Below are 22881 nucleotides of genomic sequence, written 5' to 3' on the forward strand. Positions count from 1 at the left end.
CCCCCCCACAGCTGAGAACAAGGGGAGAAGCCAAGCAGAGTCCCTTCCTGGGAGCAGTTTGGGCACCTTGGCATTTATGACTTTTCATTCATAAATGCATCTGGCATTTATGACTTTTTATGAAGCAGAGGGTGTTGAAAATTTCGGATCAGTTCCCTGGGCTGGGATGCAAGTGGCTGGACACAGCACCATTGACTCCCTCCCACACAGGGAAGGAGATGGGGCCAGCACACACAGCATCCCTCTAGTGCTGAGATCTCTCCGTTCAAGAGAACCGGGTGTGTTATCCCAGAGGACTCTGGCTGGAAGGCACTTTCCTCCATCTGTGGGGCACAGAGGAACCGATGTGCCATAGGAAGGGTCAGTGTGGACCTTGTCTGGCACATAGCAGCCCGTCATCAGAGCACAGGGACTTCCTGCTTCCCCGGTCCACAGATCTCCAACAAAAAACCATAACGCATAGAAATAAACACCACCAGAAATTATGCAAAATTCCCCACCCCCCACAGGCTCTGGAAAGGTCAAGTTTCATGCCAATGCTATTTTGCTTTTGTTTAATTATCAGCCAGCTCCTGGGTGGTGGAGCAACCCAGACAGGTTCTCCTTTGTGCGGCTGCACAAAGCCAGGGAGGCCGGGCTGGGGGGGCTGCAGGGGCTGGTGAGAACTGCAGCTCGGGCAGCACATGCTGCAGCTGTTGCCTCATGGGGCTGTGGCAGCCACTGCATCGGACTTCCAGGACGGGCAGGCGAGGGGCCAGTGGCCCAGCCAGCTCTTGGGCCAGCCGGGAATGCTCCAGCACCAGCAGGATACACCAGGAAGTGAGAGAGATCCCCCAAGATGAGAGCCCCTCACCAAGCACCTGCGGCTATGCAAGAAACTTCTGCTAAGGGGTTGCCCAGCCAGAGAGCTGCGCTTGGTCCTGGGGAGGGGCTGGCAGCCCTGCCTGGCTGCAGGGGTCAGGCAGGGGAGCAGGAGGCAGCAGGAGGCAGCTGACACTCTCCCACTGCCTCTTTATTTCAGTCCTGTGGTCTCTGCCCCTGAAATGGGTGCATCCCCAGCCCTCCCAGGGCTCCTTGCCCCATGGGGGCAGGTATTTGGAATGGTCAAGAGGGTGACAAGGCTGTAGTTCTCAGGATACAGCAGCTGGCGTTGCCAGGAAGAAGATGGGGGCGAGTCACCAGGCAGCTCGTCAAAGTTTCCATCAGTTGCTGAACTGAAGATAAAAGTGATAAAGCTCAAGGAGGAAACAGCTCACAAACAGCTCACACCACACAGAGGACCTCTGCTGGCACAGGCCTGGGGCCACTGTTAGCCCATGGCCAGGCCTGCACAACCCTAGGCAGAGCAAGACACCAGAGAACAGGGGTCTGTCCTTTCCAGGGACCCCGGCCCTGGACCCTGCACAAGGCCAGCTAAGAAACACACGAGGCTCAACAGCTTTGCAATGTTTACTCTTGAAAAAATAATTCAATTCAGAAAGCGTCAAACCCTGGTGATGCCACACACTCAGCCCTGCCACGGCTGCCACCCCAGAGCCTTGCTGGGGGAACGGGGAGGGACGGAGAACAGCACCCCATAGGCCTGGTGTGGTGTGTGGAGAAGGGGGAGCCTAAAGCCCACCAGTCAAGTCCTGCTGCCACTGAGAGCAGGGAGCCACAGACCCCTGGCTGGCAGTGGAGTAGAGGAGAACTCATGTTCAGCCATCCCCTACCCCTAGGACCACCTTCCCCAGCCCCAAGAGGAGCTGGGAGAAAGCCAAGCCTGAGCTCTACCCGAGAAGGGAAAGAGGGTGCATTTAGTTTCAAGGGGAAGAGAAACTGAGCCTTGGGAATAGAGGTGCCAAGGAAAGGGCAATGGAGAGCCATGGAAGTTTTTCCAAAGCAGGGCATGGGGAGCAAGCTACTTGTTCTCAGAAGAAGACAAGTCCCTTTTCCATCTTCTTAAAAGACCTGCTTTACCCTGAGGGCCAGCACAGGGGCCACCTGCCCACTGGCTGCCACAGGAGAGTCCCACAGAAGGGCAGCACTGGGGGTGGCTGGGGGGGGGGGGGGCAGGGCTGAGCCCCAGACCAGTAGTGCAGCCTCAAGGGTGCCACCCTGCACGCTCTTGTTCCCTTCCTGCATCCATCCCATCCCACCTGCTGGGGCAGGCATGCAAGGGCCTGTGAAGGTCAGAGTCCCTGCAGTCATGCTAGAGCTGTGCTGCATCCACCCTGGGATCATCTTGGCCAAGAGGAGTTTCCTGGTTCACAAGTTTTCATTCCTATTCTGGGCAAGGGCGGAAAGCAGGGAACAGAGGGTGGAGCCAGGGGGACAAGAGACAAACCTCCCATGACTGCCCCTGCACAGGCGGGGGGCTGCCAGCTCTCCATGATGCTTCCTGTGATCTGCCCCTTCCCAGAAGCAATAAATAAATAAGTTAGTGTAGTGTAGACCCCAATGCTCAGTTCACAGTGAGAAAATGAAGGAGAAGAGCCCCTGTGACCTCAGGGAAAGGACTGAGCAGCAACTCCTTCTCCCAAAGGCAAGCCAGAGCACTGCATTCCTGCCCAAGGCCAGGGGATGGGCAGAGAATGGATCTCTTGCTGCACAGGTGAGAGCAGCTGTACTGAGCAAGGGGACGAGGACTGCCCCCTCGGGGTGCAGAGACATTAGTACCAAATGGTTGGGGATGGGAGGGGGCCCTGGGATCCTTCCTAAGGCACGGAACCCCCTCCCTCTCCCTCTGCACAAGGGGTGTACCACAGCGGGAGGCACAGGCTGCCCATCCCAGACCAGCTCACAGCTTGCCTGCTAGCAACTTACTGCAGTAAGGGTGGGGATTCAGGAGAAGAAACTCCCTCTGCCTTCAGCAAAAGCAGGGGATACCCGGGCAGGGAGAATGGAGAGACAGGGTACAGCACCACAGGCAAGGACCATAGTGCAGCATCTCTCGTTCCAGAGGACCCCGGCCCCCCTTGCCCCTGCAGCCAGGGGATGCCTGCTGGCTGCTCCCATCTCGCTCTGCAAGGCACTTTCACCCCCTCTCCCACAACCCAGGGGCAGGGCTGCTCCCCACAGAGAAGGTGGGTGAGAGCAGTCTGAACCAGAGCACACAGCCTGGTCCACTTCTATCTACATCACCTCCAGCTCCCAGAACTGACTGCCCTCGTGCTGGGTGTGGGGTGTCCCCTCCGTGTCCGCAGCAAGTCCAGCTCCTCTTCAGCATTCCCTTTTCTGTGAGCTGGGCTGCACCACTGCCTGCAGCCCACGGAGCAAAGCCAGTGTGCAGGAAGATGTCCAGCCCAGCACAGAGTCTTCAAGGTGCATCCATCGTGCAGGTGACAGGAGAGATGCTGGAATATCCCCTCTTCAGCACTGTGTTCACCATGGGGCATAAAGCCAGCAGGCAAGAGTTAATAAATAACACCCAGCTGGCAGGCTGCAGCACTTGCACCATGCTGCCTTCTCAGGACTTTGGGGCCCAAAAGGAGAGCAGAGGTGTTTCTTGAGGCCCCCTCTAGGCTCCAGTTGAGCATCTCCTTCCTCCAACCTTGCCCAGCCAGGGGGCAAAAGGAGCAGCGTTAGTAGAGTGTCTGTGTTAAAAAAAACCAAGTTCCTGGGATGGGGGTGGCCTATCTACAGGGAAGGACCCTGTCCTGTGCACGGGCAAGGGAAACCACAACAGGGGGCTGGAGGGAGCCCAACATCTGCTTTTGCAGCCCAAAGCAGGAGTCTGTATCCAGTCACCAGCCTCCGAGAGCTGCTGCCAACTCTGTCTCTGCACCGTGGGGGCCTCTGTGCTCCCCAGGTCCCCTCTGCTTCCAGCTGCCAGCCTCACGTCTGCTCTGCTGCTGGAACCGCTGGCACTGCCACCGCCCCCTCCTCCTTGGCAGGGGGCTCCATGTAGATTGGTGTCACTGACGAGGGCTTCTTGGACCTGCAGGTGAGGGGGCTGGATGGGAGCAGGCAGGGCTGGTGGTCCCCCTCAGGACCCCAATTTCCAACAGCACTGCCTGGCATGATCTCCTTCCCACTGTGAATCTCCAGCCCTGGGAACGTATCCCATTCCCCCTCCCACCACACTGATTAAGAAGTGGCGATGGTGTCCCCCCAGGATTGGGCTGGGACTGAAGTGGATGATGGCGTGTGCCAGGCAGGGGACAGTGCTGTAAGGATGGGGCATTACTCAGACCCTTGTGTCCCTGATACTCACGAGTAGGGGGAGGCAGGGACCCCCACCACAAGGAAGTGGTTCTTCTTGCGGAAGAGCCGCCACAGCCCCTTGTGGTTCCCACGGACATCCAGGTCCCAGATGTGGAGGCACTAGGATGGTGGGGAGGGAGGAAAAGGCATCAGAGCCTGGGGATGGACACCAGGGCCAGGCATCCCCTGGCATGGGAAGAGGCACAACCCCTGCCCTCACTGAGACACAGCAGAGAGGACTGCACCCCAAGACTGGGGTGGCACAGGGCTGCATCCCTCCAGCCACACCAAGAGCTTCAACAGCACCCAGAGACAGTGAGAACCCATTTGGTGACCTGTGTCAATGCCATGGGCAAACCCAAGAACAACAGCCAGGCGTTTCCCACTGATGCAGAGACCAGTGCAGGGCTGAGGACAGGCCATGTCAGGGGCCTCACCTTGGCAAGTTGAGTCCAGGTGGTGAAATCCGCTTCCTGCTCCATCCTGATGAACATGACATAGACCCTGCCTTCGGTGTCGGGCACGAAGGAGTCCTCACAGGGGTTCTTGCTGTGGTCTAAGACCTCAGCCTCACTGTGGAAACGGAACAGGGAGTGAGAGGGGACACCCTCTCCCCTTCTCCCCATTCCCATGCAGACTATTTCAGACATGCAAAACGTGGCTGGGGTCACCAGGGGCCACCTCCACCTTTCCTTCTGTTATGGTTCACCCAGTGTGCCCCGTGGTCTCCCCACCTTCCAGCAGGCACTCACCCCAGGAGCCGATGAATTTCGGTCTCATAGTTATCCTTCCTCAAGCTGTTGGAGAGGAAAGAACACAGAGATCAGGACAGAGTCAGACAGTTTGATCCAAACTTAAGACTGCCCCAGTGTAACACTAAAGGCTGCTGGAAACAATAAATTGAGTGTGGGGACTGCCACACATTCTTGAGATGTGGCACCCTTCAACAGGTGCCCCTGGAGCACAGGGTAGTCAAACCCAAACTTGCAAAAACCACTGCCCGCACTCCCCAGCAGAGGCCAGTGTGCTGATACGGGAGGTTATGGCTGCTCCAGATGGGAGATGACTCCAGCACAAGGAGACAAGGGTCAGGCCAAGCAACTGTTTCATCAAGGTCTCATTGTGACCAACACTCACCTCTCCACATTTTTAAGCTGGACATTTGGAACTGTGTTGAACTTGTGCTTCTTGAAATAGGCTTCCTGGGAGGAAGAGAGACAGGAGGGAAGGAAAACCAAGTTTGATCACGGGTCAGCAATATCTGGAGATGACCTCAGGCATCCCCACTACTTGGGGAGGTGTCCGAGTCAGAGCTCAGCAGCAGGACAGGGCATGGGGGCTGCAGGAGGTCACTCACATGGAAGTAGCCATTCATGTTGAGCCCCACAATGCCGAAGTGGTAGGAGCGTGAGATGTCCGGGATGATGCACTCCCGGCCCTTCCGCTGCTCAGGCATCCGCATCCACATGTCCCAGTCCCAGAGCTGGGGAGGGAAAACTGCTACTCACACTCAAGTCTGGGGACAGGGTTTGGTAGTGTGGCCATCCAGGGACCTTTATGGGTGCCCACACCAGGTCCAGCCCCCCTCTTTGGCCCCAGCTCTATGGATGGTTATGCTCCTCGTCAAGTCACTGCCTGTCCCAAATCCATTCTGCTTGGGCATCCTTCCCGGTATAAGCACAGGGATAGCTCCTCCAGGAGCTGTACACCCAGGGACTGGGTGAAGATCAGGGCAGAGATGGGGGTGCAGAAGACAGGGTCTCCAAGGTACTCACCTTCTCAGGGGTTGGCCACTTTGGCTCCAGCTCATCCTTGTACAGGCTCTTCCGGAGGACCCATCCCAGGCCTGGCATGGTTTCCACACGGTACAGGAGTGAGGGGTCCTCAGCTGTGTGCTCATAGCCCTGCAATGTTATGGGGAGTGCTCAGCACCCTGAATGCACCCCTCCCCTACCAAAAAAAGGGAGGCATCGTGCTCCATTGACTTTCTCATCACGGGAAGAAGGGAACAACCACTGGGAAGCACATGGCAGGGACAGGATGGTGATTTGCAGGGGCACTTCTGAAGAGTTCAGGGCTGGGGAGACAGACCCGCTTAGGATGAAAGTAGGGGGACACACTCTGCTTTAAAGATGGAACCTGAACCCCAGTCTGACATGGGAACAACACAGCAGAGCAGAGGTGGCCCTGCTTCACCATCCTTCCCTGACCCACCTGGTCGTTCCAAGCAGAGATGCAGTACAGGCTCTCATCCTCCTCCAGAAGGTGAATTGACTGGCTCAGAAAGCTAAGGAAAGAGTTGACTCTGGTCAAACATCCTTCTACCATGCAAACCAAGGCAAACTGTCCACCAGGAGATGAGCACCCAAACAAAGCTAAGCTGCATCTCCTCCTCATTGTCTCCTGCCCATCAGTTTCTTCTCCTTAAGAACAAACAAGCAGCATTAGATGCTGCCCCTGTCATCTGGCTATGGGGCAGCCCCAACCATGTGTGCACAGAATGGATCAGTGTCCCCAAAAAGCAAACCAGGAAGAGATCCCCAACCCTGAAGTCAGCCTGCACTGATTGCCAGGACAGTGGCCTCAAGACTCTGAAAGCAGAGCTCAGTTCTGGCTGTTGCCTGGGGTCTGCTCAGCCTCAGATAAGTGAGTTACAGCATGGCAAGGATCTGGTCTCTCCTGAGCATATAGAGACCTTCCAGGAAATGGTCCACCTACAGAGGAACCCAAAACTTTACCTGAAGAAGTCAACGGAAATGTCAAGATCTTCCTCCAGAACCACAGCAAATTTAGCATCCTGTAGGGCAAGGAGAACATCAGAAGCGTGGAGATGAACAGGACAGAGCAGAGCAACAAGCAGTGTCCCCTGCCTGTGTGGTTCCTTGCCCCACAGGACTGATCCCAGCTCCTGTGGGATAGGGATCACAAATACCAGGGAAAGCCTGAGCTGTAGCAGTCCCACTCACCGGGAACAGGTTGAAGGTTGCAGTCAGACTGGCTTTGTAGTGCTACAAGAAAAGACAATCATTGCCCATGTTAGCATCAACCTGGCACAGATGTGGGGCTAAGCCTGCCTCCCTCAAATGCTATTGCAGGTCCCTGGAAATAACTGTCCCAGGATTTGGAAAGCTCTCTCACCTGGGAAACTCTGGCATTTTTAATGCTGATGGGAGTGTGCTGTATTCCTGAGAGGCCAAACAGCTCCACGACATCCATCGGCTCCTGCAATGGAAAAAGTACAAAGCTCCTCAAATGTGTGGGTCATACTCCCCTCCCTTGCCTGTGTCAGCTCCCCAGGACAACAGGAACATCCCCTGCAGGTGCCTGTCTTCCTGGGGACTAGTGAGGCTCAGTATACACCCTGCAGCACAGAGCTTGCAAACCCTCGTGGCCCTTCAGCCCTTCAGTATCACCATGACTTTGTTAGCATTTTTTGCAGACCCAAAGTTGTATCCAAGAATGTCTGAGAGGTCCCAGATTCCCAGTCCCCCACAGACAGTGCAGAGAGAAAACAGGTACAGCCAGGACCATCTAGTAGCTGCTTAATGGCAAGACCACAATCAACTCAATGTTCTCTCACAGTTGCCAAGAAAAGGACCTTTCTGACCAAGCACAGGGGTCAGAAGCAATCCAAATTTGGGCTGACATATCTCTGCCCCAAGAAGGAGCCACCAAGGCCTTCTCCATCCCCTTACTGTGCATCCCACCTCCTACCCACAGGAGAGAGAAGGAACTCCCATTGTACCAACCCTTCCCTCTTTCCCTGGTATCCACCATGGCAGCTCGAGCATCCAGGCTGCCCCCTCGTAGCTAAGGGATGCTGCTCCAGTTGCCATGGCAATGGATGCTGCTATCTTTAACTGCTCTGATGTGGTGCAGCAAGAGTCTGCATAAACAAGTCAGCTCCCCCAGCTCCACAATGTGGCAGTGGTAGGAGAGGCCTGCAAGGAACAACTGTCTCCATCCCAGGACAACCAGGCAGTACCTCACTGGATGCTGCAGAGATGAAGACTAGCAAGCTCCTGAGATCTACTAAGATCCCATGTGCCTGTCCCAGAGTACATTCCACTGCCAGAAAGACAGGGCTTTCAGGACTATTCAGTGTTGAGTAAGAGGAAGGTCTTTGCCTCTAAAGGGCCAGTTCTCCTTCACCTGGCCCCTGCTTTCATGAACCCCAAGCTTTGAGCCTTGGGAAAACACAGTTTTGGGTCTCTTTACCCCCTAGCGAGAATGGAGCTGGACAGGCATGGCCGGACTGGTTTGTTCCTCTCCATGTGAAGCAGCTGGACAGGTGGTATTACATGTAGAGCCTGCTCAAGGGGCTGGCAATGCTCATCAAGTGAGAAAAGGGGATGGGGAGAGCCCAGCATGACCACCAGGTGTCATTCCTGCACACCAAGCCTCTTCTGACATGGGGATGTCAGCCCTGGGCTTTGGGAAAGGCCAAGGCAGCTTTATCCACACCCATGGCTTGGCTAAGCTGACTTTGTGTAGGAGCAGGTGAGGAGCAGTGTGACACACAGCAGGAGGAAGGTGACAAGGCTCCAAAGACTGGGCCAGCACTGGGCTGGAGGAGCATGGAGCTGGCCACAGGGATCTCTGGCAATGCTCTCACCTCATAGTACCCATCGATGAAGACTGTGATCATCTGTGGATTGACGCCCTGAGCCGACAGCAAGGAACGCAGCATCCTGAGGAGAGACGGAGGGGCCTGAGTGCAGCACAGCCCCAGTGGGCACAGGCCCTTCAGCACAGGGGTATGGATCCCTTGGGATGGGGGAAAGTGTGCATGATTAGGGAACAGGACCTACCTAGGCCTCCCCTTCCCCTCCCCCAAGGTCTGCCCTTGGTACTCATGCAACCCCAGGAAGAGGCTGGATCCTGCCAGCAGGAGAAAGGGAAGGGCCTGGGCCATGCCTGGTCTTGTGGCACAGAGCAGAGCAGCTGTGCCCTCTGGGAGTGCTTACCTGTACAGGTAGTTGGGGCGGTTCCCTGCAATGACAGCTACTGGCACATCAAAGACTTTATTGTCTTTGAGCTGGAAGAGAACAACGTGTGTGAGTGGGGGTGGGAGAGGCCATGCAAACCAAAATGATGCTATCGTTCTATGCCACTGAGAGCAAGATCCAAGGGGTACAGACCACAGCAGAGCTGCACAGTCCTACCTCTTGGCTCAGGGCCATACCAACCAACCAGGATGCCCTCAGCACTCCTGGAGACCCTGCCAGCTTCCCTCCATCACCCCACCTCTGACACAGCTCCAAAATCCCAGTTTGCATCCACTCAGAGACCTGTGTCTGAACCCTTCAGCACTGTCCCAAGGACAGCTCAAAAGTCACAATAGCTGTTCTGTCTGTAGAAGTCCAGGCTCTTCTGCTTACACTGATATCCCTGGAATAGGGTAACTATTCCTGGCAACTCAGAGCAAAGGAATTCCCCTTCCCCAGCATGACCTGTCCCCAGGTATTCACATCACCTTTGCTAGGGCTCAGGGCTTGCCCAGGGGCAGTTTGCATCACTCAGCTGGCACTTAAGGACAGTGCTCTGCATCTGAGCTGCAAAACACACCTGGTGCAGCCCAGCCCTCCCTGAACACCATGCCCCTGCACTTACAGGATCGGGGTTGAACTCGATGGGTGTGGGGTCTTTGCAGCTGCAGACGCTGCCATAACCTTCCACTTTGCTGCAGAACCTCTTGCGGCGCCGGTTCAGCTCCGTGTCGGGCCAATGGCACTCAGCATCTGGAAGCACCAAGGAGAGAGAACAGACCTGTCAACCCCACAGACTCGCCTCGTGTGCTCCAGGCTGGGATACCACACACATGGACCAAGCCAGTCCTTGGCAGTGAACAAGCAACACTTCGGATGCCAGATATAACCCCAGGAGCCATTCAGAGCCCAGCCCCACCTCTGGCCTCTCTGAGCAGCAATGGGTTGTTCAAGGCCAACAGTCAGAAAAGACCAGACCAGGTCTGCTTTGGAGAGGTGACAATTGGCCAGGCCATGTTCCCTCTTCTCCATCCTCACCCTTCTCAACAACCATGCCTGGAATTGCCATGGAAGTAGGAAGAAAGGGAGCTAAGCCCATTTTAAAAGTTACCATCATCATCTCAAGCCTTAAATCCATCCTGGGATTTTCTAACAGACCCATGGCTTTGACTTAAAACCAGGCAGCAGGCAAACATCTCCCACAGACACCACCGAGCAGACTGTACTTCCTACCTTCCACAGATGTCAGGTGAACTTCTGTCTTCAGCAGAACAGGGTCACCCCACGTTGAGAGGGCAGGTGACTTGGCGTGCTTCTCCCCATATACTTCCCCTGGAGCAGGAACATAGGGTCAGGACTGCCTGGAAGAGCCCAGCCCTGCTGTGTAAAGGCATGACCTGGGGCTGTCAGCCTGGGGGACAGCCTGGCACCTTTTCCCACTGGCCTCTAGCAAACTGCTGAAGGAACATGCTCTGCCTCCATACCCTCCTTGACCCCCAGGAATGGAGCTGCCGCTCTCTGTGACTTGCTCCCCGCTCACAGAGCCTGTTCGGGATGGGCTGGGTTTGTCTTCACCTGGCTTCTCTCAAAGAAAGGAGCCACAAACCCTCTCCCAGCCTGTGCAAGACTCACCCCCCTTCTTCCCCACAAATGTCCACATGTCTCTCCAGCTCAGGAATGGTGCAACTTGGCTCCCCAGGCTTTTCAGGACATTCTTGGCTGTCTCCTTGAGGTGAAAGGAGCCTTCGTCCTGGAACAAAGCACAACCCTGCAGCTGAGCTCTGGCTCCTGACAGGGAAAGTCTCCCATCAGTACCAAAGGGGTACAGGGCCCACTCCTACCCTTGAACCAGCTGAGCCAGAAACCTTCAAGGTCTCTGTGCCACTAAAGCTGCCAGTGGCTTCACCATGACCCACAGGGAGGTCAGAGGAATCATGAACTCTGTTTCCTTGAGACCAAATTGTTCTCAAGCAGGGCCATGTGTTAAGCAACACTTCACACAGCTAAGCCAGAAACCTTGAGGCAGCACAGTGCTGCTTGCACAGCAGCCCAGACCCAGCACAGTCCACAGGGCCCCTGTAAAGCCCTGGAACTGGGAGCCAGAAGGATCCCACCACATCCTTGTATTTCCTCATGCCCATTCTCCATCTAACCCCTTGTCTATTGCTGTGTGCTCTGACACATCTGCTTTTTGCTCTCCTGCTTTGCTGGGCACAGCAGTATCTGCAACAAGAAGGGAGAGCAAGAGGACAAGGGAGGTGATCCAGACAGGGAGTAACAGCCCCGTGGGGATGTGACATTTAGTCCTAAGAATGCCTGATGACATTCATGAGGCTACTGCCTAGACGAGCTTCAGGACATCCTGACTCAAGATGACTTTTTTTTTTTATATTAGGGTCACATACCTTAATGGTGAAGATCAGGATCCGGCCCCGGGCAACCATATTCAGGAAAAGTACCATGGCTTCATCTTCATGGGGGGAATAGGTGTCAAAGACCCTCTTGGCCATCACGTGACCCTGTTGGTATTCACACGTCAGATGGATCTTAAATACTACATGGTATGGACACACAGAATTATGGAAATCTGCCCTGGAAGCCTCATTCCCTGAGCAACACAGGGAGTGGCTTTTCTGGTATGCCAGGGAGTTAGTCTCCAGGCAAGCTTGCCCCTCAGGCCTTCCTGTATGGGGAGGTCCATGGGAAGCATCACCCAACCTCACAACTCCTCCCCTGCCCACTCCCCAAGGACAGCAGGCAGCACAAGGAAACCCTGCAGGGACTCTCTGGGTGACCATGTCATGCTCTACAAATTGCACACAAAAAGCATTCAGGGACTTCCCTCCTGGCTGCCCCTGGCCTCACACACCCAACAGCTCAAGAGCAAGGACAAACTGCCAAGTAAGAAAGACATGGTGATGTTTTACCGTGGCCTGATTTAAGACGATGACATGGATCCCTCTTCCCTGCTCCCGAGCTTCATCTTCCAGGACCTGAAAGTGGACAAATGATGAGAATCATATGCCAAGACCTCTTCTTATTCCCTGCCCCTTCTGCACAACAGAGCATCCAAACAAGAGGCAAATCTCTTTGGCTTTGCTCACAGCAGTGATGGGCGCCAGAGCAGAAATCCTGGAAGGAGAACTTCTTGCCAGCCTCTGAAGTGCTCTCATCACTGCTGTTTGTGGCTTCACCCATTCAGCTCTGTCCATCCTCTGCTCACAGGGACAGCCAGCACCTGCCACTCACCGTCGTCCCATCCACGGCCACGTAGACCTTCGACCGGCTGGAGTACACCTCGACATCCAGGACCTTCTTGTTGTTGACGGGGTGCCTGGGGACCTCCACATTCAGCATCTCATCATCTAAAGCGGAGAAATTCCCAGTTTCAACTGGCACACCTAGCTTGTCCCTGCTCTGTGCTAGCCCAGCCAAACCTCCAGAAGGGCATCCCACCAGGCACCCCAGCCCAAGGAGACATGGGTCAGAATTTACAGGGATGGTAGTTAAGGGGAAATACCAAATGGCAACAGCTCTGGCCTCAGCTGACCCCACACAGATCTCTTCAGCCAAATGTGCCGAAGCCTTTGGTAGACAGGCCAGGAAGGGAGCAGCATTTTCTATTAATTTTTGTTAAAGCCACATGCACAGACGTGTCTCTCATGATGTAGCTGGTGACAAGTTAGCTCTGACTTAAAGGGACCCTCTGGTTTCCTTGTTTTCAAAGCACAACAGGATGCTGCCCCTCACCATAGTCCTGTGCAGACTCCTCTTCCTCCTCATAAGCCGCTCTCCTGGTGTCCAAGATCAGCTTGATGTTCACAATTACAGTCACAAGCAGGAAAAGGACAGCACCTGTCTGCAATGCAGGATGTTTTGTGTTAGAAATTTGCAAGTACCAACCCCAAAATCAGCCCACCTTGGCATGGGCTGCAGGGCACTCCAAGGAGATCTTGCATGGGATCACAAGCATCTGTCATTTCCCCTGTTTTTTTTCCTGAAGAAAGCAAAGAGAAAGAAATACAGGTGACCGAGTTTCATGGTGAAATACACTTGTCAGCTGGAGAGCACTGACTCCTTGATATGTGAGAATTAACCCACTTCCAACGTATCCCTGCTTCCAGATCTGTGAGCAGATTCCTGCTAAATTATTGCATCAAGGTTGAGGGTCCCCACAGGCAAAGAGTTTGGTAATTCAGAGTTACAGCTCCCAGGGTAACATTAACTTCTGCCTCTGCTGCAGCATCACTACTCTCATCTGTCCCTCTGGAACCAGAGGATGCACTCAGGGTATTCAGAGGAGAGGAGATCCTGTGCAGCTGAGTCAAACAAAGGGAAGAAGCTGACGTCTGATTTCAGGAAACTGCACTGTGCCACAGGCTGCAGAGACCAGCCTGCAGCCTTACTGTCTGCAGCAAACTTCAGTGCAACCCTTGTGGATGCTGACACAGAGGGCTTGGGAAAGTCCAGGGGCTGTGGAACAAACCCTTGATTCTCTGACACACTGTCCTGCCCTTGGTGAGAGGCACTAAAAGAATTCCTGTCCTATCTGTCCAGCTACTGCCTCGAACGAAGCTCTGTGTTGCTGCTATCTCTGCCAAGCAGGTTCAAGGAGTAACTGAGGAAAATGGAAAACCAGCAATAAGAAAACATGATGGTATAAATGTCACTGTGGCATTTTAGCTTGTTAATTTGCTGTTGACTCAAGACTATGAGCACCTTTTGGGATCTGTGCACAGAAAGCTTTTAATTAGGCACGAACAGAGCTGTGGGCTCACGGAGAGGCACCAAGCCCACCTCACTAACCTGCCCAGACCTTCCACCCTGGTCAGCACTGGGGACATGAGGGAACAGCCCTAGCGACCAGAGCGAATAAGCAAGAAGGAATAAGAATTAAGCAAGACCAGCAGCCAAGTCTAGCAAAGCTGGCTCCGTCAAAGCTAACTGATGGATGCTTGGCTGCTGTAGACCTGGCAATTCCATATCTGCAACTCTGGTCTACCTATTTTAAGGCAAATTTTCATCTGTGTTCTAAGCGGTGCCACAAAGTACAGAGATGACAGCGTGCAGGCTCTAGCATGGTGAGCAATGCCTGCCATGACCAGACCCATTCCCAAGCCTTGAACACCCCATCAGACACAGAACTGAGCAGTCTCCTTGCCCAGGGAGCCCTCATGAGCCTTTGTCCTCCCAGGCACATGCAAAACCCTCCCCTGCTCCCTCCCACAGAAACCAACTGCCAGATCTCATGAACTCCTCTCAGGAAAGGCCCCTTTTCTGTGTTTTGCTGCCATGAGGCCAAACCTTCCTGTCCTTACAGCCCCAGACACCCACCAGGACACCGTCTCCACCAAGGATTAGCTGTTTTACAGCACCAGCAACCAAGGCCGAGGCTTTCCCAGACACCAGCTGCCTCTGGGGCATGAGATCCTGTTACTAAGCCCTATTTTCTCTGTCCACCTGTTGTGCCTTATACCAGGCTTGGTTTGCAAATCAAACAGCTCAAAGCTGAGCCCTGCAGCACTCAGCATGGGTTCAGAGCCAGGATGGGAGGAATCAAGTTGGTTTCTAGCCGAAAGCTTCCCAAGGCCACTTGGATAATTGTATCTCCTCCCATAGCCACTCAACAAGTCTGCTGGTAGCTGAAAGGAGCTGCTACACAAGGCAGAGCCTTCCACACACAGGCACCTGGAGGCAGCTTCCTGGAAAACAAGTTATGCTTCCTCAGCATGTCAGGTCAGCCAGACTGCCAGCAGATGCACTTCCACCTATGCAGCTGCTCCGTGAACTTGCAAATCCTGTAGATTATCCTTCCTAATCTACCGCAGGGCCGCGGGTGACTCACCTGACACAGCTTCCGCAGCGCGCGCTGGTTCATCAGCTTGTACTTCCAGGCAAGGTACCAGCTCCGCTTCTTGTGGGGCTTCACAGCGGGGTTTGGCTTCCACTCGTCCATAGTCCTGGGGGCTGGCACGGGGGCAGCCGTGTGGGGCAGGGGTCAGGATGCGTGCTGCTCCGTTCTCATGTCCATCAGGGCTCCCTGCCGGGATGGGATGGCCGCAGGGTGAGGGAGGTGCCTTCAAATTCTCTCCCCAGCAAAGACAGAGCCTGGCACAAGAGGTGGCCATGGACAGCACTGATGTGCCATGAGCAAAAGCCCTTTGGAGCCTCTTTGCCTGCCAGAACTCCCGCTGGGAGCAATGCAGGAGGTCTGGCTTTACTGCAGGGTGAGTGAGGGGAAGCCCCTAAACTCATTGGCCAGTGACAGCCTCCACCCCAGGCCAACCCCTCATGCTGCAGTGCCATGGGCCCACTCCCACGCTCTGGGAAAGAACAGCAGCCCAAAGTCACAAGCAGACAACAGATCCTGGACCAGCAGGTGTTATGGAACGGGCCATCACTGGCCATATGTGCCAGCGGGCTTTCTGGTGGGGAGACACCCTCCCCACTAACAGCCCCATCCCCGCTATCGGGGTGCAGCACCGGGCCACCGTCCTGCTGGAGCTCCCAGCACCCCTGGGCAGAGGAGCTGTGCCAACAGGAGGCCGGGCTCCCTGCGGGGAGCAAACCGCTGGGCTTGGGCGGGATGTGGAGCCCCGGCAGAGTCAGAGATCTGGCTGGAGCACAGCGTGCTCCAGCAAGGCCAGGCTGGGCGGGGAGAGGAGCGCTGAGGGGCCCAGAGGCACTCGGGGGGCGGAGGGGGCGAAGGGCACCCAGGCGCTCCGGGCGGGGCGGGAGAGCCGGGTGTCTGAGGGCGGCAGTGAGCGGCGGCGGGGAAAGGGGGACCCAGGCGATTCGGGACCGCGGCGAGTCCGGGGGGCGCCGGAAGGCGTGTGCCGGCCGCGCTACTCACGGGGAGGTTGAGGCGGGGCCGGGAAGGGCCGGGCTGGGAAGGGCCGAGCTGGGCTGGGCTGGGCCGGGCCGGGCTAGGCTCTACTGGGCTGGGCCGGGCAGGGCCGGTCCCGGCTCGGCGGTGCCGCCGCCGCCCCGCGCACCCTCCGCGCCGCTTCCGGCGCCGCAGCGACACCGCGGGGGCGTGGCCAGCGCTAGCCCCGCCCCGGGCCCGCCCCCGCGCCGCTCTGCGCGCCCCGGCGGACCTCGCTGGTGCGCGGGCAGGTGGCGGCGGGGGCGTGGCCGGGGGCGTGCCCGCGGCGGGGGGCGCGGCCGAGCGCGGGCCGCGGTGACAGCGCGGCCGCCGCCGCCCCACCCGCATGGAGGGCGGCGGGGAGGCGCTGCCCGCGGACCTGCGGGACCTGGCGGGCAAGGTGGGACGGCGCCCGCCCGCCGTGCTGCTCCGGGGGCTGCGGGCCGACACCGCCCCCGCGCCGTCCGCGCCGCCCGCGCCGCCCGCGACACCCGCACCGGCCCGCGGTGCCCACCCGCCGCTCGCCGAACGCCTCCGGACGCTCCGCCTCGAGCTGGTGAGTGCCGCGGTGCCGGGAGCGCTGCCGGCCGCCCGCCGGTAACTGACCGTCCCATCCCGCCGTCACCGCATCCACTCCGGGCTGCTGCTTGCCACCCCCGGTGACAGCCCCGAATAGTGCCCGCGCTCTTCCTGCATTTTGGGGAACCTTGCTCCGCCGTGTACGGGTTAAACCCCCAGCTCAGACCCCTTCCCCGGCCTCTCTCTGCCCTCCACCCCCGGGATTCTCCTCTGCCACCTCCGTCCTGCCCCCGTCGCCCCGCGCACCCCCAGACGCCGGCTCCGTCGGGGATCGCGGTGTCCGAGATCAGAATTTAGGGCAGGGACCTTCGCCAAGGGCATGGTGGTGGATCTTCTCTCCCCCGGGTGTGACCCCCAGGGTGACAAGGCACAAGCATCGCCGGGAGCTTTCCCTGCGTTCGGTTCCTTCTGGGGCTTCTCGGGTGGGTCGTACAGGGTTGGGCTGCGGTGGCAGCCTTTCCCGGGAACCGTGGGAGTGCCGATGGCAGCTTTCTCGCCTCCCTCTTTGGTGGAGGGAGCAAATACCGGCGGTGCTTGCGACTTCGGGAAACGTGGCGAGATTGGGCAATGGGTTCAAGTGCAGCTGGGGGAAGGGACTCTCCCACGCATGAACATGCCGAGCGGGTGGGAATGAGCATTGTTTCCGTAGGGAAACAGGCTCAATACGCCCGCATCCCTGCGTGCCCTCGGGGGGCTGGAGCACCACCCCGCCTGAGCCCTCCGCTTTGGCTGATTCAATATTCCCATCGGTGCGAGAGCTTTCATCCTCCCTCTGCTTTCATCCTCCCTCCCCACCGGCTTCCAGGCTGCACCCTGACCGGAGGAGAAAGGTCTCTGGGGCAGTGTGGTGTTTGCCCTGCCCAGGTGCAAGCAGGCTCAGCCTATGGCCAGCAAGGCCTGGCTTGGGCCGGGCGTTGTTCACCTTGGCTCAGAAGGGCATTTCCTTGCCCTGTCCTGGCTGTTCTTGCTGGCTAGGGAAGAAGTGGGGGCACCTCACACCCGGATCAGCAGCTTGGGATTGGGACCCAGATGCCAAAACCCAGCACAGGGCTCCCCTCATCTCACCATCCCCATGAACAGGGACGAGAATCCCCCCCTCCCCCCCCCCCCCCCCGAGCAGCAGGAAACCAGCAAACCCAGTGCTCAGAGGATAAGCTGGCCTGGGAGTGGGCGGTGGGAGGAGAATTTAGCAAATTCCCACTCTCGCCTCCTGATCTGAGGAGGAAGATTTATCCTTAGGGCTAGATATCTTGAAAGGAGAAGGCGCCTGAGGTTTCTTGCATGCTGGGGAGGGGAGCAGGGCTGTATCTGCCCCTGGAGAGCATGAGGAGGAGTGTGACAGTCCCCTGTATGGCCGTCCTTGGTGCGAGGTTGTGCAGTGAACTTCAGTGCATCTGGAGGAGTACAGAGAGCAGCCTGTGCTGGGTCTCCTCCCACAGTAACCTTGACTTGCTGGAGAGGGGGGTTCTTGGAGTGCAGTGGGGAGGTCAGGCTGGCCTGAACTAGCAGCAAATTGATGGCCAACTCCTTCCAGCAAGCAGCATGGAAAGTGGGGAGTGTTATCCCACCCTCTGCTTTTGGGGTGGCTCCCCTGGCATCTCTGACAGCTGCAGTTCTGAACGAGGCAGAGGAAAATGGGGAACCCCCCACCAGGGGTTTCCAGCCCTCCTCCTCCTTCGTGGTCTCTCTGCCAAGGCCAGATGCTTTAGCAGTGTGTGCAGAAAAGTCCATTGTAGGCAGTTTTTTAAATAACTTGCCTAGAAAGGAAATTTCTGCACTTGGAAGCTGGCTCCTGCCCCAATCCAGGCACATCGCTGCTATTTTTTATTTAAATCCAGCTTGAGGAGCGTGAGGAGGGAGTGGGAGGGCTGGCGTTGGGTCTTTACAAATCTTTGACCCTTTTTTTGGTGTCGTCTGGAGGAAGAGGTGTCACGTGCTGAAATCCTGGCTGGAGTTTTCCCAGGCTCCTTCCTCAGATGCTTCTGTTGCTGCGCTGGCTGTGGGACCGGAGACAGGGGTCTCGGGAGACTCTGGGGTCACCCGTGGGCAGGCGAGTGACTCCCAGGGTACCGGATGCTGAGGATTGGGCGCTGTGCTTAAAAATGATCCCCAGGGATCGCATGGATTTCTGTCACAGCTTGCTGATGCTGGGCACAGGATGTGTTTGTGAAGGAGTCCATGGGCATCTGCAGCCCTCAAGATTCCTGTACCTGGCCTGCAGTGGGTTTTCTCCCTTTCTCCTGCATTGTGGCCTTATTTCTTTTCCTGGCAAAATATTTGTGTCCTGTGCAGGGGAAATCCAGTGGCTTTTGGCGGCCAGTATCATGCAGACAGGAATGTCTTGGCACACGGGGCTTTCCATTAGGAAAACAGATGTTTCGGCAGCAACTGAGGTTTGCAAAGAGCTTCCCCAGGCTTGGAGGGGCAGGAATCGGTGAGGCAAGTGGTGTGATCAGCGATGCCTGTCCTCCTTGTCCTCCCATTTTGGGAGTGATTTGGGTCTCCAAATCTTGCCATGTGACATTGTCAGCAGGCTTGGTTCAGCCCCTAGAAGGAGAGAAGTAAAGGCATGAAGGGTCCAGCCAGACACTTGCACTGAGCAATGCCTGATCCTCTTGCACTGCCAGCAGCCTCCCAGGTCTTGGAGGATGCTCTGGGATTAGATCTGCATCCAGTACCTCCAGTTCCTCGCTTACTCCTTGTTCCCATAGAAGATAGCAACATAAATGCCCTGGATTTATTTCCCCGAGGGGGTTGGTGGCTGGTGGGAACCACAAGTCGTTGATCACCGATGGCCGTGTCCCCAGGTCCTGGACAGGGCCCCCTGGGATGATTCCCTGCAGGGCGTTCTCCCACACCATGCTTTTCATCAAGCAGCTTAGGAGACCTGTGGCCACCATGGTGACACCTCTGCCAGGCTGGGCTGGGACATGGGGCCCTTGGGTCACCTCAACCCCCCTGTGCTCTCTGTGTCCCCCCCAGGCCTACCTGCGAGCGGTCGACGTGAAGATCCTGCAGCAGCTGGTGGTGGTGAACGAGGGCATCGAGGCGGTGAAGTGGCTGCTGGAGGAGCGGAGCACGCTGACCAGCCGCTGCAGCAGCCTGGCCAGCAGCCAGTACAGCCTGGTGGAGAGCCAGGAGGCCTCGCGGCGGGGCAGCTGGGACAGCCTGCAGGACCCCAACGACAGGCTGGACAGCATCTCTGTCGGCAGCTACCTGGACACCTTGGCTGATGACATGGATGAGTACTCCCAGAACGCTGCTGAAACTGCTGCTGCATCTACATCGGGCAGAGCCCTGGCCAGGGCAGAGCAGGATTGGGTCAGGATTGACCCTGAGAGAGGTCTTGCAAAGCAAGTGAAGGACAAAGAGGAGCACGAGTGGCCCCATGTGGACCTCTCCCCACCAGGGTTGCCCCAGGATCACCGGTTTGCTAAGGAGCCCCAGGTGGCCAACGGGTATTTGGGCCAGCAGTCCCCCTCTCTGGAACCAGACAGAGACACCAAATCACCACCGGGGGCTGGGGAATGGCTGGGGAAGGGAAATCCAGATGGGAAGGCTTGGAAAGCTGAGCCTGACCTTGAGAACTGCAAACTCAACAGCAAACTGCACCTGGAGTACGATGCCCACTGGCGCTGGCTCCAGTCACAGGATGATGTGACATTCCTATAGCCCGTGGCTTCGCCTTCCCAGCCCAGCTCTCCCAGCTGCCCACTCTGCTTCACCTGTCTGTACTTGGGAGAGTTGGGGTGGCTGGAGGCGGGGGGCCAGGCTGGCTTGGTGGTGTTGCACTGTTCCTCTGATGCCCCCAACAGCCTTTGGTGATGCAGCCATGAGGGACTGGCTGCCTGCCCTGCAGCACATTTCTGGGAGAGGAGGGATGAGGTGGGTCCTGGGAGATTTAATCCTTTGCTCTAGGGTGATGCTTACAGGTGGCTGGATGTCCCTCTGTTGTCCTTGGTGGTGGTTATGGGGAAACCTGGGACAATGGGGCTCCTGAGATCTCTCCCTCTAATCCTCACCTTCCTGTGTGCAAAAACTGGGGACCCTTCTCCCAAAATGACTACCCAGAGAGGACAAGAGACACTGCCGTGCATCCACAGCTCAGTGGCACCAGCATGCTCAGTGTGGGGCAGGACCATCAGCAGGGCATCCCTGTTGCATCTGCTCATTTCCATCATTGTCTTCAAGGCCAGTGTCCACTCAGGGCACAGCTGACCTGGGGTTTGGCCCCAGCACATGGTGGATGCGAGAAACCCCTTCCCTGCGGGTGAAGCCCTGCCTGGTTTCAATGCCTCTGTGAAGCCAATCTGAGGTGGGGCTGGGGAGCCTCTGTCTGTGCCCTGTGGAGGAAGGATGATGGTGCAGACTTCCCGGTGGGATGACACGAGAACAACAAAGCACTGAGTGGGAAATGGAAATCCAGTTCTCCCAGTTTGTTCCTGGACTGTCTTCCACCTTGGGAGCAGTGCTGCAGAATCCCCAGGACATGGCAGCGCACGGGCAGCCCGGCAGAGCCTGCAGGGCTCAGACTTGGTGAGGCTCCTGCTCTCCCCTGACACGGTGTGATGGTGGTGAAGGCTGGGTTTCTCTGTCTGTGTGATGAGTGGTGCCAGGTCTCTGCCTCCTACCAGCAACCAGAAACATGAGGCTGCTCTGTCTGGGGTGGATTTGCAGTGACTCTGCCCTGGAGACATCTCTTTTTAGCCTTGGCTTCTGCCCGTGCCTTTTGCTGTCCCCACCACGCCTCTCAGCACGCCCCTTGCTGGCTCGTAGAGCATGGCTTGCAGCTGGAGCTGTGTGAGAGCTTGGGCAGGACCTGCTGCCTTCACCAGATGATGCAGGGAAGGACCTGAGCATGCTGCTTCAAGGAGCCAAGCTCTTCCACATTTGTGGATAAGCCTGGAGAGTCCTGACTTCAGAACCCATAGGTACATCTGTCCCCAGCCGAATGCTGTGACAGCTTTGCTCTCACCATCGTGCCATTGTTCTGTTGCCTGCGTGGGTCACAGCTTGGATCTGTCCTTGCTGGGATGGTCGGAGTGAGGACATCATCTCGTGATGTCAGTGGGAAGCTGAGAGAGAGGGAAGTGACAGGCTGTGCCTTTCCAGATGTGAGATGTGAGCTGGCTGTGGTTAGGAAGGTGGTTGGGTGCACAACAGGTTCAGCTTGGTGTCTCTGAAGCAGCACCTTCAGTGGAAATCACCCTCTGTTCTGAGAGCCCCACGCACCCTCCCTTCCCCTGCAGATTCTCAGGACTTCCCTGGATGGATTCGGAGAGCAGGACAACACCCAAATTTCTCAGAGACAGCACCTCCTGAGGACTTGGGGGAATCCCAGCAAACTGGGACTGGGTTGCCGTATGCAAGCATCCCTCTGCCTGCCCTGGAGCAGCTGTGCTTGGCTTGCCTTTGCCTGCGAGTAGCTTGTGGCTCCCTGTGTGGCTGTGCCGCTGACACTGAGCCACCATGTCCCCAAGGCTGGCTGTCCGCTGCTTTCCTGCTAACCCTGCATGCATTGAATCAGCTGAGGGGCCCTGGGGGAGACAGGGTGAGTCCTTCGGCATTATTAAAATCATTCTCAACAAAAAATAGCTGGCTTAATAAATGTTCGTGTTTCTCCCAGACCACGCTGTCGGTGCTTTGCTGAGCTCACCAGTGTTTCTAGGGGAAGGGGAGAGGAGCCTCTGGCAGCCCTGCAGAAGGGCAGATTTAGCCCCAGCCCTGAAACAGGCACAGACCAAGTGTCTGGGGATCTGTCCCTTCTCACATCAGTGTGGTGGCACATAAAAGTCTCTTTTCCTGAAGCAGCTGGGTAGCAGCGCACATTTGCCAGGAGCAAGGGTGACTGTATTGATCTCGGCTGAACTATGTGTCAAACAGCAGCCTCACCCTTCCTCCTCCAGATTTCCAAGGAAGAACATTTTAGGTGTTTGCCAGCCCTGTTAGCGGTGCTGGAGTCTTTGTTTGCTTCCTGTGTTCTGCAGTGGCAGCTTTGGCTCCCATGGCTTCCTCCACCCAGGAGGTGCATCGTGGATCTGGGTGTAGAGCAGAGACTTCCCCAGCCCAGCTGGAGTGGGAGCAGCCGAGCTCTGATATCAGGCTGTTGGGATTTGCTCCTGGGTGGATCCCTTTAAAACCACTAGAGCCGGTGCTCATGCAAACATCAGCTTTTCCAAAGCAAATGCAATCGGCTTATCCAGCCCTGCCATCCCAGCCTCAGCATCCCTTCCGGCTCACGGCTCTGACACTGTGAGCTTTTGC

General features: G+C 56.8%; 2 protein-coding genes across 2 annotated transcripts; one reads left to right on the forward strand and one right to left on the reverse strand.

Annotated features, from left to right (window-relative positions):
• Positions 1 to 1488: 1488 nt before the first annotated feature.
• On the reverse strand, positions 1489 to 16178 carry POMGNT1 (protein O-linked mannose N-acetylglucosaminyltransferase 1 (beta 1,2-)). The gene is made up of 22 exons (XM_082287505.1): positions 16027 to 16178; positions 15019 to 15213; positions 12924 to 13032; positions 12423 to 12538; positions 12101 to 12166; positions 11579 to 11692; positions 10806 to 10923; positions 10407 to 10505; positions 9799 to 9926; positions 9153 to 9223; positions 8801 to 8876; positions 7324 to 7407; positions 7152 to 7193; positions 6924 to 6982; positions 6400 to 6472; positions 5961 to 6089; positions 5543 to 5668; positions 5323 to 5387; positions 4938 to 4982; positions 4623 to 4758; positions 4196 to 4305; positions 1489 to 3919 (listed from the first exon to the last, which is right to left on the reverse strand). Exons 2-22 carry the CDS (start codon positions 15127 to 15129, stop codon positions 3817 to 3819), a joined length of 1980 nt encoding a protein of 659 aa, XP_082143631.1. The 5' UTR covers positions 15130 to 15213; positions 16027 to 16178; the 3' UTR covers positions 1489 to 3816.
• A 198-nt stretch (positions 16179 to 16376) lies between these two features.
• On the forward strand, positions 16377 to 20558 carry LURAP1 (leucine rich adaptor protein 1). Its single transcript, XM_082287585.1, has 2 exons — positions 16377 to 16594; positions 19600 to 20558. Exons 1-2 carry the CDS (start codon positions 16385 to 16387, stop codon positions 20287 to 20289), a joined length of 900 nt encoding a protein of 299 aa, XP_082143711.1. The 5' UTR covers positions 16377 to 16384; the 3' UTR covers positions 20290 to 20558.
• Positions 20559 to 22881: the final 2323 nt, after the last annotated feature.

The sequence above is a fragment of the Coloeus monedula genome (assembly GCF_965178545.1).
Source record: "Coloeus monedula genome assembly, chromosome: 9".
Lineage (NCBI taxonomy): Eukaryota > Metazoa > Chordata > Aves > Passeriformes > Corvidae > Coloeus > Coloeus monedula.